Source organism: Neopsephotus bourkii, unplaced genomic scaffold, assembly GCF_033783945.1.
Source record: "Neopsephotus bourkii isolate Nb327-2 ecotype Australia unplaced genomic scaffold, CSIRO-AGI_Nbou_v1 NB_330, whole genome shotgun sequence".
In the NCBI taxonomy this organism is placed as follows: Eukaryota; Metazoa; Chordata; class Aves; order Psittaciformes; family Psittacidae; genus Neopsephotus; species Neopsephotus bourkii.
Genome location: NW_026900838.1, coordinates 2,015,626 through 2,034,770, shown reverse-complemented (window position 1 = coordinate 2,034,770; position 19,145 = coordinate 2,015,626). Strand labels below are relative to the sequence as shown.

General features: G+C 43.6%; 1 protein-coding gene across 11 annotated transcripts in view; it reads right to left on the bottom strand.

Moving 5' to 3' along the window:
* Positions 1 to 19,145, bottom strand: part of DST (dystonin) — a 293,848-nt gene that overhangs the window by 257,095 nt on the left and 17,608 nt on the right. For 5 of the 11 annotated variants that reach the window (XM_061347863.1, XM_061347864.1, XM_061347867.1 and 2 more), the window contains exon 4: positions 1,926 to 2,133. In XM_061347863.1, the coding sequence (XP_061203847.1) occupies positions 1,926 to 2,133 (208 nt within the window). Of the gene's footprint in view, positions 1 to 329; positions 459 to 1,925; positions 2,134 to 19,145 lie in introns of those variants that run through there. The other 6 variants (XM_061347866.1, XM_061347873.1, XM_061347874.1 and 3 more) reach the window with 2 other exon arrangements.

The window sequence follows — 19,145 nt, the reverse complement described above, 5'->3', positions numbered from 1 at the left end:
AAAATAAAAAGGTCAAAATACGGGGAGGCTTTAAACGCAAATGCACACCGAGACTTATATCACCGTGTCCGCATTTCACTGGGGATAAAAAGACTTCTAAGCACAGGACTGCACGTCTCGCCCTCCGGAGCCGCAGGGACGGTGTTTTCGTTTATGGCATAAGCCACCGCCCGCTGCCGTCCGTTCCCCCCCGCCGGGACGTGGGGCCATCCCCATCCCCGTCCCCTCACGGCGGGGACACCGCACCTGCCCCCTCCGCGTTGCAGCCTGCGGGGCGACCGGCAGCCTGGCCGGGTGCGGCGGCCCCGCTGTGGGGAGGGCTGCCCTACCTTTGTATCTCTCCAAGACATCTTCGTAGGCTTGCAGGTACTCCTGCTCCTCGGCGTAGAAATACGCGCCGGGTGAGAGATAGCCAGCCATGGCCAGGGGCTCACCCTACCCGTTTCCCAACGCGGCTCCGGACAAGCCGGAGCCTGGGGGACAGCACAAGCGAACACTCAGGGCTAGCGGTAGGCGGGAGGCGGGCGGTGGGAGGGCACTGCCAGCCCGGCCGCGGAAACGCCCCCGCCAGACGCTCGGGTTTCGGTAGCCGCCCCTCGGAGCGCGCAGGGGGGCGGCCCCAGCCCGGCGGCGGCCACCGCCTCCCCGCTGCAGCGGACCGGCCCCGGCCCCATCGCCGATGCACCGCCTGCGGGGCCGCCGAGCTCTGCCTCCGAGGCACCGCCCAGCCCCGTGTTTCTGCCCCGGCCTCCCACGCGATAAGAAGGGTGGCGGCCGCGGGGGCGAGGACGCCACTACCGCGGCACAGACGGGGCCGGAGGGGGGGGCACCGGAGCCCTTCGTCACGGAGGGGTTGCAGGCAGGGACCCTGTGGGGAGGGACCCTGTGGGCAGTCCCAGCACTGCCCGGTGCGGGAGCGGCCACTATCCCTGCGGCGGGGCGGGTGTGCGACCGGGGCATCCCGGGTGCGGGTCCCGGCCCTGCCGCAGGTGCCACCGCCGCGCACCAGCCCCCGGCCGCATCACCCATCGCGCCTGCGCCCCACCGCCGCCTCCCGGCCCTGACCCCGCCGCCGGGCCCGCCCCGAGCGGTCCCTCCAGCCCTGGCCTGGTCCCCCGCCTTCGCTCTGCCTCTGAAGGGCGGCGGCGAGCTCCGTGGTGGCCGTGCTGGGCCGAGCCGGCTCCGCATCCTCCGTCCTGCGACTGCGTTCTGCGGCTGGCGAGAACTCGGCTGCGCAGAGCGCCCTCCGCAACCGGGTCCCCCATTGCCCCTAGTAGCGCCCTTACGATGCGCTACGCTGGGAATCAGAGTCCCGTGAAGGGACCCACGGAGGCACACACAAAAGAGGGGAAAAGGGAGGAGTAGCGGTGCCCGGGAGCACGGAGGACCGCCGCGTCTTCCTGAGATTCATTAACAGGCGGTTTCCAGCTCTCGCCGGGGAAAAGCAGACCTCCGCCCTATTTTCGACATCATTTGTCGCCATGCCGCTGTCCCGACACGCCGGGTGGCTCCGTCCCGGTGCCCGTGCTCCTCTCCCCACCCGAGCGCTGCCACGGCTCCGCACGGACAAAGACCAGCGCCTGGCCCCTGGGGGCGGCAGCGACCGCTCTCCGCACTGCTGGCGGTCCGGCCAGGCGCCAGGGGGCCGGCCGGGGCCGCGGGGAGCTCCCTCGGTTATCCCAGCCGAAGTGCCGGCAGCGGACGAGACGCCAAGGCCGCCGCGGCATCCCCGCGCCGCCGATGCGTTTTCGCCCTGAAGTTCAACTGGAGCACCTGCACTCTCCCACACGCACCAGTTCCCCCCGCCGGAAAAAGCGGCCCAGGGAAGAGCTTAGTCACCGCTCGGAGGGGCCGCGGTCAGCCAGGATAGGGACTGGGGGTCACTCTGCTTTCCCGCCACCCCACCAGCCCCGGCCGCGCCTTACCAGCGATGCGCAGCACGGCCCGCTCGGCGGGGTCCAGCACGGAGCCGCCCTGGATCTTCCGCTTGGACCGCTCATGTTTGGGCAGGTTCCAAGGCAGCGTGTCTCCTGGCGCTGGCGACACCGTCCCCGACCTTTGGCTGTAGTCCTCCTCGTCGGAGAAATCGGCGGAGGACGACATGGAGCATCGGTAGGACGCGTTGCCGGAGCTCTGCACGGGGAGACAGACAGACAGACGTGGTGCGTGGGGAGCGGCTCGGGACAAGGGGCCTCCGGGTAGCACCGGCGAGTACCCGCCCCGCGTGGCGTGGAAGAGCATCTCACGGGAAAAGGAGGGTAGGAGAGGGGGACGCCGCTCACCATCGCCGTGAATTTGTTGGGGGGAGAAGCGGTGCGTGTGCGGAACGCTGAAGCGGTCCTCCAAAGAACAGCCGGTCTTTAGTGGGAATGCATTTGGAGGGATGTGCGAGCACAGCCGTGGCCCGCGGCTGGGCCACCAGCTCGCGAATGAACCTCCCAGTGCGCCCCAACAATAAACCCAGTAGCGGCGGCAGCAACCCAGGAAAAAAAAAAAAAACAACCTTCCGGGCTGCAAATCCATAGTGTTTGGCTCCCCCGCCAGGACACGGGGAAGATCGGCCGTCACCGAGCTGCTGATGAAAGGGGTCCTGTAAACCCGGCTCTGGGAAAGACCCAGGCCCGCGGGACCCCGTGCCGGTCGGCGGGAGCTGTGCTACCGCCCTGGCAGCCGCCGCGGGCCCCCCCGCGCTCCCGGGCACAGCCAGGGAGGGATTGCTCAGGGCAGCCCCTTTGGGTATCGGGGCACACCGGGCGGCTTTCGGTCACACTTTGCCAAGGCAGCTTCAGCAAACGAACGCCCGATCCCGTCTTATAGACTGTATCCATCTCCAGGCTTCCCAGTAATTCCCCTCCCCCCCCCCCCCCCCCCCCCCCCAGAAAGGAGTGCTTCCAGGAACGTAAACAAGCACTGATGCAGTGCAGGGATTAGACTACAGCCATTTCTAGCTTCCCTGTTTAGAGTGAAGTGGGAAACGGAGACGTCAGAACAGTAACACTTCAACACCATGTTGAGGATTTAGGATACGGTGCTATACACGGGCTGACAGGGCGCGATGGAGGGCAAGGGGCCGTTTCCCTGCATTTTCTAGAGCGAGTCCAGAGGGGGGCCATGAAGATGCTCAGAGAACTGGAGCATCTCTGGAGACAGGCTGAGAGACTTGGGGTTGTTCAGCCTGGAAAAGAGAAGGCTCAGAGGAGATCTTACAGCAGCTTCCAGTGCCTAAAGGGGGCCTACAAGAAAGCTTTTTACAAGGGACTTTTCACAACGGCTTGTAGTGACAGGACAAAGGGGAATGGATTTAAACTGAAAGAGGGGAGATCTAGATTATCTGTAAGGAAGAAATTTCTTACTCTGTGGGTGGTGAGGCAGGTTGCTCAGAGAAGTTGTGGATACCCCACCCCTGGAAATGTTCAAGGCTAGGATGGATGGGGCTTTGAGCAGCCTAGTCCAGTGGCAGGTTGGAACTAGATGATATGTAAAGCCCCTTCCAACCCAAACCATTCTATGATTCTGAGTAGAGAGACTTGTGGTTTCTCCAGGGAACCTGTCTAGGAAATGATGGGTTTGATTTGTGACTTCATGTGGGACCTATTGTGACAGCCTTTTAAGTGTGTAACCTGGTGCTGGTCTAGGTATGATGTTAATTTTTAGGGGTATCCAATTCTCAGCCTAGAGAGGTGTATGCTTTGTTAGGCAGAGACAGCCTTCATTCAGCCCATCTAGATTCCAGACTTTTTTATACTAAAACAGCTATTATCTTAGGCTTTTCTTATAGCCCTTTTGTTTGTTTGTTTTTGAGGGGTTTAAAATGTACCTCTACTTACAGAAGAAATTTATACTGTGACTGAGATCTGCTAAAACTTAAAATTTATTGTTGCTGTATGAACCTTTTTACTGTCTCATGAGGTGGACAAGTGAATCATTATCACTACATTGGGGGTATTTTACCCATTTTAAAACTCAAAACCTGCATACCTGAGTGTAACAACATGATGTACTCTTTGCTATGTGTAAAGCTCCTAATAACATATAGTTAAATAACCCACTAAATTAGAGGGGATCTCTTATTAAAGGTTGTTCCTCCTGACCTCCTTTGCTTCTATCCCAATCCTCTTTTCTCCTTCTACAGTACTTCATGCTGAAGTTCAAAAGGGGAGAGGGGGAGGGAGTGAATACATCAAACCAATTAAATGAATTCTCGTTTGCTGAATTGTGATGTGGAGAGAGCAAGAGCTAAGTGTAGAAAAACAGAAACATGAGATGTCTGATCCCAGCTCTGATTGCCTTCATAATTTGTTCTAGTGCCGGGAATATTTTGCTGCCAGTTTATATAAGATAAAACTCTCTGTAAGCTCTCAAAAAAGCAGCATGGTCACATATAGGTGTCTTCCCAATGGAAGCTGGAAGTGCACAGCTTGCTGCAGGGCACAGAGGGCACTTCGCTCTACCAGGTAGGGCTAGCAAGTCCCCTGATGTGCTTAGTAAGGGATTAGGTTTCTTGTGGCCTATCCTTAGCTCCAGATTTTTGCCATGAAAGAGAAAGTGTTCCCTTTAATCCCAGCTCTGAACAACCTCTTCTAGGCCTGTATCTTCTACTGCCTGCTCAGCAACCCTCAATATCTTCAGATCACACCCATGGAGACAGATTTTACCTTTTAATTTCTTCACCGACTTCATTTCTAGTCTATAATATGAAAATTAGAAAGAGCCCAGACATGATGTTGTGAGGATGCTATGGCATTAAGTTAGTATTTATGTAGCAGCTTGGAATATGGATGCACAAAGCACGAGAGCAATTATTGAGGCTTTGAAGAAAGATCTCTCAGCTCTCAGATTTGTCTTTGCAAGTACACTACATTTTTTAACCAGCAGGATTTCCTTTTCTCAAAAGAGGCCATAATAGCCCATTCTTATTTTTTATAGTAACAACTTGTGTAGCTCCTCCTGCACTTAGAAACTGAAAGTATTCTTGAGTGATGGTTCCATCTGAACATATCCTCCATACTCTCTACTGGGATGTCAATTTTAGGGAAAAGGAGACTGTCCTGTTTAGCTGTGCTACAGTACTGAAGTTAAGCTATGTGGGGAGACCCCACTACCATATTTTTGAGTAATCAGACTGAACAGGCAATGGTAGAGCATCCTTTGGCATCTGTGTGTATTACAACTCACCATTGTCTTTTAAGTTGATCTTCTGCCTTACTTAATGCATGCAATAATAAACGAATGAACAAACCCCACATTAGCTCACTAACTGGTCAGGAATCACATTATCTCATTTTCAGAACAGGGTAGGAAGTTCAGAAAGGAATTTTTCATAACATCAAATTCTAGCAAACTCATCTAAGAAATGTCAACTTTTAACTTAATTGCAGTCTACTTTTTTATTCAGCGTGGAGATGCTTCTGAGTAATGTGTATGCAGACCTATGAGAAAAGTATTTTTAAGAATCTCAACTTTGCTATTCCAGAGACATTTGCAACATACTGAACAACCACTTCTCTTGAGTAAATTAACAGCTTTGAAAACAAGTCTGTAATTTTTCTCCTTTGGGGCAGCCACTCTTCACAACATGCTTACCACTCATCCCACTGGATGGTTTGTTCCTAACTATAAGTCCCAAAAAAGCATTCCATGATTACAGGAGCACATTAACGGGTTTGAAAAATACAAAATAATGCAGAACATGTGTACTATCCTAAAAAAGGCTCCTGTCCGATTAGGACACCATGTGAAAAAAAAGAAATTATTATATTCTGTTAAAATCAGAACATGTAAGTAATTTCTGTTCTTGTTCTATAAAGCACACTGCTGTATGCAAGTGAAAAACATAACTGTTAATAATACCAACACTTTTTTGGGTTACATGAGTGAAGTGCCTTTTATATCCACTAAAATATTGATCAGATAACATCCTTACTTAGCGTGCTCTGGGACTCGGAAAGGGTGAGGGCTTGACCCTTTTTAGCTTGAAGGCCCATAAGGTCACAGCCCAGATGCTGTAGCTGCTTATTCTATACCTCTGATTATACATTCCTTCTGCTCATTAGCCTAAAGACTTATGTGTAACCCTATTGTTGGCCAGTGGGAAGTGTTGTATTTGCAAAGCAGTTATGCATATAGCAGCTTGGGCACTGAAGCCTGTTGGTCGTACATGAGCGAATCTAAGCAGAGTTTACTCTGCATTCAAATTACAGGATTAAATTTCATGCATCATTTCACTGGCAGTACCACAGGGGGGTGCAAACTGCACACGGAGTCCTCACTGCTGTGTCCAGGGAGGCAAAGTGCTCAGGAGAAGCATTTAGGAGAGTAAAATTAATTTCTGCCAGTATTTACAGTTTTCTTTGTAATCAGGTGATTTGCAGGAGCCACCTGAGAGTTGGACTTGCTACTGTGCTGTAAAAGCGAGCTGGTTTCCAGTAATGGGGATGATTTCAAAGAAGTATGTACTATACTTCTTGTAAGAGATGAATTTGGCCAAGTACCAAGGCATAATTTCCTTTGAGGAGGGCAAGAAGGACTGTTTATCACTGGTGCAGCACCACAGAAGATCAGGTGGAAACTAGGTAGAAGATGGTGTAGCTGGAAAAAGATGTAAGGTAACACACAACACCATGTATCAGATAAGCCACTGCTGTGTAGGATCTGATACCCTCAAGAACAGCAGTGGGTTTTGCACTGTCATTCCTTGAGGCAGAAGCATTAGCAGAGGTCAGGTTTTAAACTTGGTCAAGCAGTCCAGCTTGCAAAAGCTGCTGAGAGGCTGATACTGAATTATCATCGTATTGCAAAACTTCCCCAACTCTATGGCACATCAGAGATTGGGCATGTCTAATGATACATATAATGAAGTATCTTGCACTTTTATATCTGAGAAGATTTTCCACTGCAGTTAGTCCTTTCACACTGGGGGGGGGGGGGGTTTGGAAGCTGTTGAGATGTACAAGTCAACATTGCCTGAAACTTAATTTTCATTTAGTTATGAGTTATTTATATTTCACTTGAACTAAACTATCTCCGAATTCCTGAAATACATTTTCTTTTCATTATGTTTATTGTTGGCAATGGATAAATATGAACATAAATGAAGTGTTTGAATTATGGGCTGAGTGTGTTTCAACAAGATTCTTCCTAATTTAGAATATTTTAGAATACCAGTTGAATGTAGCAGCCTATTTTTGTCCTTTAACATCCCAGATTGACTGGTATTTAAGTGGATCAACTTTTAAAGTATAATAACTTAATAAATTTCAGATAAAATCTAGGGCAACTGAATGTTCACATTAGTAAATCTTTACTACTTTACCCTGATTAGATGGTAATGCAATGCAGAATACAAAACATACAACATATGTAATCAGGCTATGCAAGTCCCTTGGGACTGCATGTTGTCAGAAACAGTCAAAATCTGAAACAGACACAGAAATGAAAGTATAAATGAAGGCAATGTAAAACCAACAATGCTAAGTTTAAAAAATAAAAAAATACCACCAAAAATCTACCCATGGAGACACAGCCATATTAAATAAATATTTTTTATGCTTCTGTGCCAATCATTTATAAAGCAACAAGGAGAAAGCTGGAAGGCAAATACACAAAATCCAGAAGTCCTGAGCATCCATGGTCTGAGCCTATGTTAAACTACCTTTGTGAACTGGTAGGCTTCTCAAACATCAAGACAAATTATTGCTCTGTAGAGAGATTTTCCATTCTTTCTTTTTAAGGGTATAAGAAGATGGAAATAAGCATTCAGTGTTTATTCTGTCACATGCATTTTGAGCCTATGATTGTATTCATACAAGGAAATGCTGATCCTTTCATAGGTTTTCAAAAGGAGATGGGATCTTTTCTGGATGCTAGGTAGGTCAACCTGTATCATTCCCCCACTTCTAAAATAACCAACTTTCATGAAAGAAATAGGTTATTTGAGGACATGAAATTAAAATGGATAGAGGGTAGATCCACATATGTACTTGCTCATTGCGATACAGTTTTATAACATCAAAATTGTGTTTACTGGATAACCATCTACTTGCAAGTCTAAAACTGATATGATGTAAAACTGACGTTTTGGTAAGAACTAAGTAGTCAAAAAAACCCTGTTCATCCAGGATGATGCAGCATCTCATTCTTCAGAGACATAGGGTACTCCTCAAACCTTCTCCTGAAATTGGCCCTCAGTCATCCTTTCATAACAGTTGAAAGCACTAGTTTCTCTTGAATCCTAAAACAAGTGAAGCAGCTGTTTACCTTGTCCTTATTGTCTTAAGAAGCTTGAAACCTACGCACAAAGCCTCATCTCCCATTAGCCAGCGTACAGACTATTCTGCCAACAATCTCCTAATTGTGGAAGTGGTACAGGTTTAGAAAAAAAAAGAGTTCAAGATTTCTTGGTATGGAATGAGGAAGAGGGAACACAGCGATCTGCATCAGAGCACTCAAGGCTCTCTCTAGGGAGAACCATGTGCCTCATTCTGATCCCTGCTCCAATGACTGCTTATAAGTTCTGCTTTAAGTAGTAATTGGGTAAAATATTGAAGCAGCCCCTGGATGAGACATGTGCAATGGAGGCAACAGAAACCATGTGGCTCATGTATCAATTTCAAGTCAAATTTCATCAAATTTCAAGTTCTTATTCGCCTGAAGTGATACCATCTTCTAGTAGCTATAAAAAAAAAATAGTGAATATTATGTTACAAGTAGAGTTTCTGTTTAATTATGTTCATCTATGGTGATCTTTTTCAAGAGCAGAAAGTTAAGAGATGCTGCACATTTGTAACTAACTGTGAGATGAGCTGATGGATCAGATACTGTCAAGATAATCTACACGGATCTCAGCAGCTTCCACCAAGGAAGATAGCCATTGTAACAGCAAAATAAGGTATTGAAGGTATGTTGCTCTGCAAGGAAAAGCTGCTCGTTGTTTTTTGTTTTTCAAATGAATACACTGAAAATCAAGGCATACTTCATTCAGTGTAACCAAGAACTGTATGTAAGTGGGGCCAAGTAACATTCAGCTTAAACTAGCTGTGTTGTGCCCAAGACATCAGTGCACTTGAAAAGCTACTCTTGAGTATCTGGGAAGAAGTTACAGCATGGGTAATAGGTATTTGAGTTTAATGCTAAAACCATCAGCAACATATAAGTGTTACTTCCATTATAATTTTCTTTGTTTCAAAATTAATGCTTCATAAATATTAATACCTAAAATGTCAGGATTTCATGATCTCAAAATTGCGAATAATTTCTGTAAAAGAAATGTATCTACCTTAGATAACTGCTGTATATAACAAAAAAAACCAAAACAACAAAAAAAAAACCAACCCAAACTTCTTCCCATTACCTAAAAATAAGTTTTGTATTAATTTTTAATTGCAGCTATCTTGCATCCATTCAGATCCCCCCAGTCTGCCAGACACAAAGGAGAATAACGTGACAGAACAATTAAGATATGAGGAAGGCACAGAGGTATCTGATTACTATGCCTTCAAGGCCAACCATGTAACAGGGGAAGAGTCTGGAATAAGAAATCATATATCTTCAAATACTTCCCTCAGCCTTCTAAACCTCTTATTGTAGACTGCATTATGTTATGTATGTTTTAATAGCAAACCAAATTATTCCTGCCATAAAAGGTGTATCAGAGTATGAAAATACTCTGGACAGCAAGGAACAAACTGAAGTTCTAAGTAGCTTTTGAATCTCAGATAGGCACAGATTGTTTTCAAGAAAAAAAATAAAAGGAGGACTAAGAGCACTTTTTTAAATGACATAATGAAAATCTAAACCAGTAGTATTGATATTCTGCTTTTAGGAACAACTGACTGATAAGTTTCCCCCCTTATAAAATGAAACGTTAATTTGTTCTTTTCAAACTGTTTCAATCCTGTGTTCTAAAACAAAGTTTCAAGACTTGATCCATCAATCAATCAACATATAACTATTTGAAAGCACAGTTCTTCTAATTACACAACACTGTAATAGTATTAATTATTTGATTCTTTTCTCTTACAAAATCCATTTTAAGTTGCCTTTTATCAAGTTTGGTTGAAAATATTCCCTGCAATTTGTACCAGTATCAGTAAGGTTTAATTTTCTTGAAAAATATTAGTCAAAGGCTGACTGAGAAGCCTGAGAGCATGATGATGAAAACATCCAGTAGTTATTTGTCAACACTAAAAAAATACCCCAGTGATTTTTTTTTGAGAAGACTCTAGCTTTTGGGATGGACACGTCAAATATGAATCTCCTTTAAGCTAGACATAGGCTTTTTGCCATCTGCATTAAAATCTGTCTACATTTGTCAAAGTGACAAGTCTTTGAGATATAAATATGGCATCAGGAAGTACAAAGTAAACCTTTTAAAATCTGGGTTTCATCTCACTGCTCTGCCAAGAAAGCTGCTCCAGAACCTACTACTCTCTTGGTTACAAGTATTCCTCCTCTGGTTGCCACCTGAAACTTATTGCTGGTCTTTTGTTTTCTTGCAACCACCATTATTCATTTCCCTGAATGACTTTTTTGCTTCCCTGATGTGTTCATAGCCTGCACAGTACCACCTCTCAGCCTTTTTGGTTTTGCAGAGCAAATCAGCTTCTTTTCATTTCTCTTCATCTGCTAGCAATCCTTCTTTGCAAAGGTAAACAGTTTGATCTAACTATTCCTAGGGCCCAGGTGACTAACAACACGATTTTACCAGATTATTATTATTTTTTTTAAACAAGTTTGAATTTATCAATTAAAATGTCTTCAGTGTCAATCTCTGTGGATTGGCACTGACTACAGAAAGCCTCTCAAGACTCTCTGCAGTCTTACAGCTGCTGCACCAATACTCAGCCATCACAGACTGACCAAACGAATTCCACCCTCGCAGCTCTTACCTTTGCTCTCTGGACACCTACCATCCCCACGGAGGAGCTGAGCCGGATGCTTCCAGCTTGGAGATATGGAGACAAAACTACTTTTTCTGTCTGCTGATTGCCTGCTGTGGTTGCAGGCTAATAGCAGTGCAGACGAGAAGCATGGAGAGCAGGGAAGGGCAGGCACCAGACCTGACAGGCAGGAGACTTTCTTTTATGCTCTCCGTGACTCACTCAACCCTGCTTAAGGCAGCAAGAGGAAGAAGCCTGAATGTAGAGAGGACAAACACCGGAACCAGTGCACTGGAGGAAAGGGCTGGAGAAAGACACCGGGATCGACAGCCTGAGGGACAAACACAGAGTCCGGCAGAGTATGGGAGCTGCAGCTGAAAAGTATTCAAGGGAGCAGCAGACTCTGTGGATAAAGACTAGAGGAGAAATGGACTGCAAGGTAACTGCTGGGGCTAGCAACCACCAATGCTGGGAGAGCTAAAGATGTGACATGCTGGCATGAAATTGGTATTGCCTCAGCAAAAGGCTTTGAACAAAGTACTCTGATGAATGAGGAGAGTAGGAACTGTTTGAGGAAAATGTCTCTGAGAAGAGAGACATGAGCCGAGGAAGGTAAGTAAGGCAGTATGCAACCAGAAGCCACAGGGGGACACAGAATTCAAAGAGACTGGTTGAACAAGTGCCTCAGAGCAACAAGATGACCAGGTGAGGCTGGGACAGGTCATGCAAGGCTGTGGCATGGAGGATATAAGGACTGACAAAGTGAGAGGAGAAAGGCTAAGGCCATCAGAGGAGTGAGGAATGGGAAGAATAGTGGAGCCAGCAGTGGGGCAGAGGCAGGTCAGGAGCAGGCTGGAGGAGACAGCACAGACAGAGCCACGCTTGGGACGAATGAGCACACAAAAGCACATCCCCCTCAGGAGCCTGGTAGGAAACGGAAATTTCACTCCAACTCCGGCCATTAGCAAATAGCTGAGAGTTCCTCTAGAAAAGAATACCTCTTCCCCTGTGGTACCGAGTCATATGGAGGAATACAGATAGCATCAGTCTTTCACTGAAATGTAATAGCAGAATTTTCTGTCATGTAGTTCTAGTGTCAAAACCTGCTGATGAGCCACTCAATGGAGCTTTGTTTTAAAGTTTACTTTTTTTTTTAAACAATATTAGGAAATTAAACACAAAGTTCTTGTTAAAATATTTCCTTAAGGTTGCAAAGTCATGCACTAAAACATTACCAAATCCAAGATTCAAGGTTCACTGTGCAACCTTAGTTCAGCCTGTTGGTACATCATGATGCAGCCATAATGATAATACTGTATACTATTACATCCCCAGTGTTTTGCTCTCATTTAGTGCAAATGCTAAGTGATATTCACTCCATAAACAGTTGTTCAGCATTTTGTTTTGTCATCCTTTGTCATCACTTTGTGTTCAGTGGGCAGCCCCAGAACTTAATTTACTTCATGCTATTTAAATGCTGGTGTGAAGAACAAATTACCGTTTCACAGGCTGGTTTGAGATGCTTATTACTACAGTAGTATCTGACTGCTTCACAAATACTAATGATCTTTCCCATTACACAAGGCGCAAACTGAAACCAGGCAGTCAATTTTGTAACCTAGGTCAAATTGAGATATCAGGGATCCAATGTTATGAGTTACTGGAATTGCATATCAGTACTACTCAGACCACAGCACACATGGAGCTCAGTGGTGAGTAGCAGCTTGAGAACTTTTATAAACCCAACTACATGCTTTGAGTCAGGAACTTAGAAACAGGAATACAAAAATGTTTTAAGCCTGTTGTTCAGCACATCCACAGTGGCCTTGTGCCCATCCTTCAATCTGCAAGGCAGCACTCACTGCTTTTTAAAGAAATAAGAGATCCTCTCTCTTCCTGCAATGTCGTTTTATTCATTTACACGCTTTACAACTTCTGCAGCAAAACTCCTACACATAAGAGTCATCCTAAGAGCACTTCCATCCTACGATGAATACAGAGAACATCCTGTGAAAAACCCGCACCCCACCATACAGTTAAATTCTGTATGACAGCGCATTTGCATAGTTGACTGAATTAAAACCGCACGTGTAACCTCAATTCCAGAGCTTCCTTACATTCGAATACTTGCCTTTGCCAAACTATTCTTTGAACATAACACCCGTGTGTAGCGTTATCTATAAATACAAATGGATAAGGGAGTCCCTTGCTATATAAAGATGTACTGTTTATGTGCCACAGTAGGATGTGACACAATACAAATCTAAAGAGTGACTCCTGTGGCAGTGAAGGAAAAGGAAACGTCTGCATTTAGATTCTATAATTACTATGCATCTGTGAGACAATTACTGGTCATTTTAAGTTCAGCAAACAACACCACTGTAACAAAATCAGAGCTGATTAATATTTGTTTTTACTCTGCCTTCAACTACCATACAGAATTTACTATTTATGATCACTTGCATAAAATATGTTTTCATGCTAGCACAGTTTGGCTGCTTAGTTTTATGTTATTACTTCCTAAGAAGGGTCATTGGGATTTAAAAAGGAAAAATTCTGAACAGCTAAAAATAATTTCCCAGTGACACTGCACTGCATACATGTAATATTTTACAGTGAACACAAAACCACAGTTAATGCAAATCATGTCAAAATAACAGTGGGGAAAAAAAAAAGCTATTAGACATTTTTCAAGCCAGGGCTTCACAACTCTATTTCTGTGATATAACAGTTGAGGAATATTTAATTCTAATTTAGTAGCAACTTAGCTTCAGCTCCAAGGGCCAAGGGTGCACTTTGACTCTCTTTCAACACTTTAGATCAAACACAGCCAGGCTGGTTTAAGCTCTCATCCCATTTTCAGTAAATAAGCACTTCCCATGGGAATAAAAATTGATACAGATAAAAATTGTATGGAATCAGCTTACCTATCAAGATAAAACCTATGTTAGAGAGCTTTGCCTGCAAGTGTAGGATGCTTTGAAAATGTGTATAGAAAATGCTATTTTCAACCACACAAGTGTAAATCTAAGTAAATATACTCAAAACAAGCATAATCTGCCACAACAGGGCACAATTAATTCAGATTACCTTAATTCTCCAAATAAGGGCTAGCAGTGAAGTCAGTTAAGGTGCTCTCAATGGGGAGTTGCCCTGTTACTGCTATGCTTATTTCTATGTATTTTTACATAGATGTGTCATCAGTAATTATTTGCACTATTGCAAATAACTATTTCTTTTGCACTATGCTAAATAGCTGTAGTAACTCATCCATAGGAAAAAAAATCACAAAAAAGACAATTTTAAATTCTATATCTAATTCTTTAAATGTTACCATTATGTTTTAACAAACAGCGGGTTTAAAGTTGTAAATACATCTGTAGTGCAACTCATGGCAATACAACTTTAAGAAATCCCTTCAAAAGTCTATAAACTGCCTGGGAGGAGCTGGGCAGGAGGAGTGGAAGAAACTGGCAATTGCTGCAGTGCAATAGATGAGCTGCAGGGTGGAGAGGGAAAAGCAGCCCTGAGGAAATCAGGAGCAGGCAGCAAGGGAGGAGGTCACCGAACCTCACAGAGCAGTGGGAAAATGAAGTCTTTGTGCAAAACTGTTTATGAAGAATTTATCAGGGAGGAGTTATTTGCTGTAAGAAAAGTAATTAAACACAACAGTCCAAGAAAGAGATGTAAACAGTCTCTTGGTAGGTGTTTGTATGCTTAGAAAGAGAAAAGGTACCTTTGAAGTCAACCTAATGACCACCGAAGGCTTTCTCTTTATTTCAGAGATAACTAGATTTAGCATTTATAGTCATATCTGCAAAGAACCTACACACCTAAAATAGGTTCTGTAAGGTACTTTAAATATTTAACATGGCTAGATGTTTAAATCTTGTTAAAAACTTTACAAATCAATCACCTAATAAACTCTCTTGAGCTTCTCAAAATGCTTATTAAATATCCTTTAGGTCTTTGTCCTGGTTTCAGCTGGGATAGAGTTAATTTTCTTCGTAGTAGCTGGTGCAGTTCTGTGTTTGCATTTAAGATGAGAATAGTGTTGATAACACACTGATGTTTTAGTTGTTGCTGAGCAGGGCTTACACTTAGTCAAGGACTTTCCAGTTTCTCATGCTGCCCTGCCAATGAGGAGGCTGGGGGTGTACAAGAAGCTGGGAGGGCATATAGCCGGACAGCTGATCCCAGCTGACCCAGGGAATATTCCCAACCATATGATGTTATACTGAACAGTAAAACTGGGGGGGAGTTGGCTGGGGGGCCTGCTGCTCAGGGACAGGCTGGGCATCAGTCAGCGGGTGGTGAGCAATTGCATTGTGCATCACTTGTTTTGTATGTTCTTTTATTATTATTTTCTTTTTCTGTCCTGTTAAACTGTCTTTATCTCAACCCATGAGTCTTACCCTTTTTCTAATTCTCTAACCCACCCCACTGCATGTGTGTGGGGGAGCAAGTTTGGCATTTAGCTGCCTGCCAGGTTAAACCATAACAGTCTTGAAGCAAAAACTGCAGTCCTTGTTTCCCTTTATTTTATTAATTCATTTGTTCCCTGCATTTCTTCATCATGGCTATGACCATACTACTCTGACAGAGGATGCACACACACCTGTGTGTATGCACATATGCATAGAGTCTGGTAGCTCACAGCTTCATCACACATTTTGAAAGCATTAATATTAATAACATTGTTGAAGGCAAAAAATTATATGATAATATTCCGCCATGCTTGCTTCTAAATGTGATTCATGGGAGACTAATCAACACAAGCAGGTGTCTCAAAAGAAAGAAACTGTGAACGCAACCTATGGATTAAGTAGCTAATAGTTAGAATTAACCAAGTCTTGTGCAGGTTGATAACTAATTTTTTGTATTGCACCTGTACTGGGTCCTTCAAATACCATGTAAAGTACATCATGGCATTGGAAAACTAGTAAATAACATCAGACTAAGAAGAAATGGAAATTAACAAAATGAAATTGCAATTATTTAAGGAGACATACTAAAAACTCCAGAAAAGCCCCCTAGAACAACTTCATCTGTATGAACAATTTTATCTCTAGTAAGCTAAGTGTCAGCCAATATCCAGACTTCTATGAATGATTTGTTATCAGGTGTTTAAAGAAAACCTAAGTGGTTTTTCTTGCGCTATTGTTTTTCTCATTAGTTTTAAGGCTTAAATGCATAAAAGCAAAAAACTAGGATAGCTGAACAAGACCATGGGTAGAACAACTCAGGTTTCACATGCATTAGAAACTGATAAACTCTGCTTTCAAGCGTGCACTGCAAGCTTCACTTCACACATGGCAGTGGTCTCAGTGGAACCAACAAAGCAGCAGTAGATTTTTTACGTGTCCTCCCAGACACCTGACCTCCCTTTCTATTCCCTTGTAGTGACTTGTAGCAATGCTGCACCTGCCCTGAAGGAGCTAAATTGCTTCAGCAAAGGGCAGTCTTTAAATAATTATGAACAGGTTCATTAGGAGACATGGAGAGATACCTACAGAAACAGTGCTTCTGAAATCACTCTTCGTCAGTTTATTCTTTGTAGATTACTTCAGAGATGCATATTTTGTTTTTTATGCTACTCAGTACATAATCATCTCAAAATATGCTGTCACTACAGTGCTGAGGCAAAACAGACCACTAAGTTTGGATGTGTGAAGTACAAGGCTTTTGAGAAGAAACAGGGATTCCACATTGCAACGTGAAGGAACCAGGTATATTTACGCCCCAATCTCTGTAGTCTCCTCTGCTGCATGTCTTACAATGATCCTGTTAAGACAAACCCAAGTGCAAATTGTGGTACTGCAACTCATGACTTGAAATAATTCTTGGTGGCTGCATAATTCAGGCAATTTAGGAGCCCTTCAAACTGGTTAACAGTTGAGATGTCAAAAGGCACTTCTCTGACAGCATCTCTTTTCATCTCTGTATTTAGTCATACAGGTGAAATTAGAGTGTGGTAGAACTGTAATTCTGACCCCACAGCTCAGGAGACAGATATGTTTACATAAACTCAAGGCCATCTCTTGGTTCCAGGCCAGCACAGGAAAGAAACCTGTTAATAACACACAGAGTTTTATAGTTTTGCTTCAGAGCAAACCACTATTTAAAATACAGATAATATCTGCAAAGTGCTTGTAAACAAAACCACCAGTTTAAAATTTGCCCTGGAGAAGTACTGCTAGACAGCAGCAAGCTCACACTAGGAGACTTTTGCACATACTTTCACACCTTTGGGAAATTTAACTACCCATACAGAATCAGCTACCTGATTGTTGAAAGGGGTGGTCCATAACGCTCCTTTGACTTGCATGAAGTCATGCTAAGTTAAAGAACACAGTTCTGTTTCTCCTCAAGAGCTCTCTACTGTGTTCAAAAATTCAAAGCACGCTTCTATACTCTCCTCGGAGTGAAGCTGATGTAAAGCTGTCACCTTTAGAGAATGTCAGCACAAATAATACAGCCACCAATAACAGGGTGACCTAAAGGGTACAAGATATAACAATATGCCATAAAAGGGGTAAGCTACACACCATTATGTTGATGTTGCACTGCAGTATGGTAAATAAAATAAGGTGAAAATAGCTATGAACTCTGTCTGGTAAGGATCAGTATTAGGACAAAATGTATTTAATGTCTTCATTTATGACCTGGAAGGTCTAAGGCAATAATGAGATTTTCAGAGAAAACTGGTGTACTATTTCCTCAAACATCTGTTCATGTAGATTTTCAAGTAGAGCAATCATTGTGTTCAGCAGGATTACTCCAATACACACAATTGCGCTTAATTTAGATCTGACAAGATCAGGGACAATACTGGAAAGATCTCAGGTTGCTATGCAGGAAGTGAGAAATCCAAGTAAATTCAGATAATTATAACCATGGCTAGGAAACTGCAAAACAAGATTTAGACACAACAAAACCAGCCAAATACAAATAAACTAAATTAGCAGGACTAAGAAAGCCCAGACATCCATTAAAACTTTTAATGAGATATCTGAAAAGTCTCTGAGTATGTAGCTTGTACAGCAACAAAACAGGCTAACGTTTTCAGAGTGATTTCTCAAAAATTTCCTGGAGCAAAGAAAACCCTTTCCATAAGGCTGGTTTATAGTTACTTTGGAAATACCGTTCTCTCTTGTCAGAAAATAGGGACAAAGAAACACAAGTAGGAAAAAAGCAACAAGAATGATCAGAGGAGGACTGTTTTATGAGGAGAAATTAAGTCTGCTGGTTAGCAGACGTGATACATATTTTTTCATGTGATGACTAAGCAGGACATGGCCATAGCTGCCTACAGATATTTCCATAGTGTAAACATCAAGACAACAGACAATATATTTGAAGTGGTTCAAGTGGGCAGAGTTAGGAATAACAGGAAAAAATAACGGAAAGAAATTATGCAGCTTAAGGAACATTTCTGGCACTGAATCATGTAAAACTGAACAAAGATAGAGGCCAAAAGCCTCTCATCTTCGAGACATTGTGACTACATGGAATGAAGTTGCAACAAGCTGCAGGACTGTGTGGAACTTCACAAAGCTGCAGTCATTTGTCATGGCATGACTCTTATTCACCCTGTCACCATGGCATTAATAATATATTCAGAATAACTTACAATGTCCATGAGAAATGAATTGGTGACTTATGTTTTCTGTAATCTAAGAGAGATAATGATTTATTCTATGATTCGTTTTTGTGGAAATGTGAGTTCATTGAGTCTGTAGAATAAAAAGCTATCAAAAGAACTGTATCTGGTTGCATAAAAGATATACTGCCAAAAGATAGTGACATAATGGCAACAGCACTGAGACAAGTTTTCTCTGAATCAGGGATTTATTGTTGTTTCAGTGATAGGTCTTGTCAGACACAGCATAGGCCCATGAAATGATAGGGAAGTGAAGTTATGTAGTAACACTGCACATGTTCTGTTCTTATACTTTTTTTTCTTTGCTGGTCCTGAAGTCCCTGACATGTTACTGACTCTGGGGAAAAGCAGGGCTTTCTGAGCTTCACTAATCCATTCTTCAAAGTCTGTTTTGCTGTTTACACCATTTCCACAGGTTTAGCTTTTCAGCTCAGCACCACTGATGCTCTTTTGCCCATGTTGGTAAACAGTGGCAGCTGGTAATAGCCTCAGCAATTACAGGCAGGCTTACCTTCAGTATAGGCCTACTATGCAAAAAAGTTAAGAACGATCAAACAAAAAAGGGAATCCAAAAAACAGGAATGGGATAGAAAGGCATAGAGGAA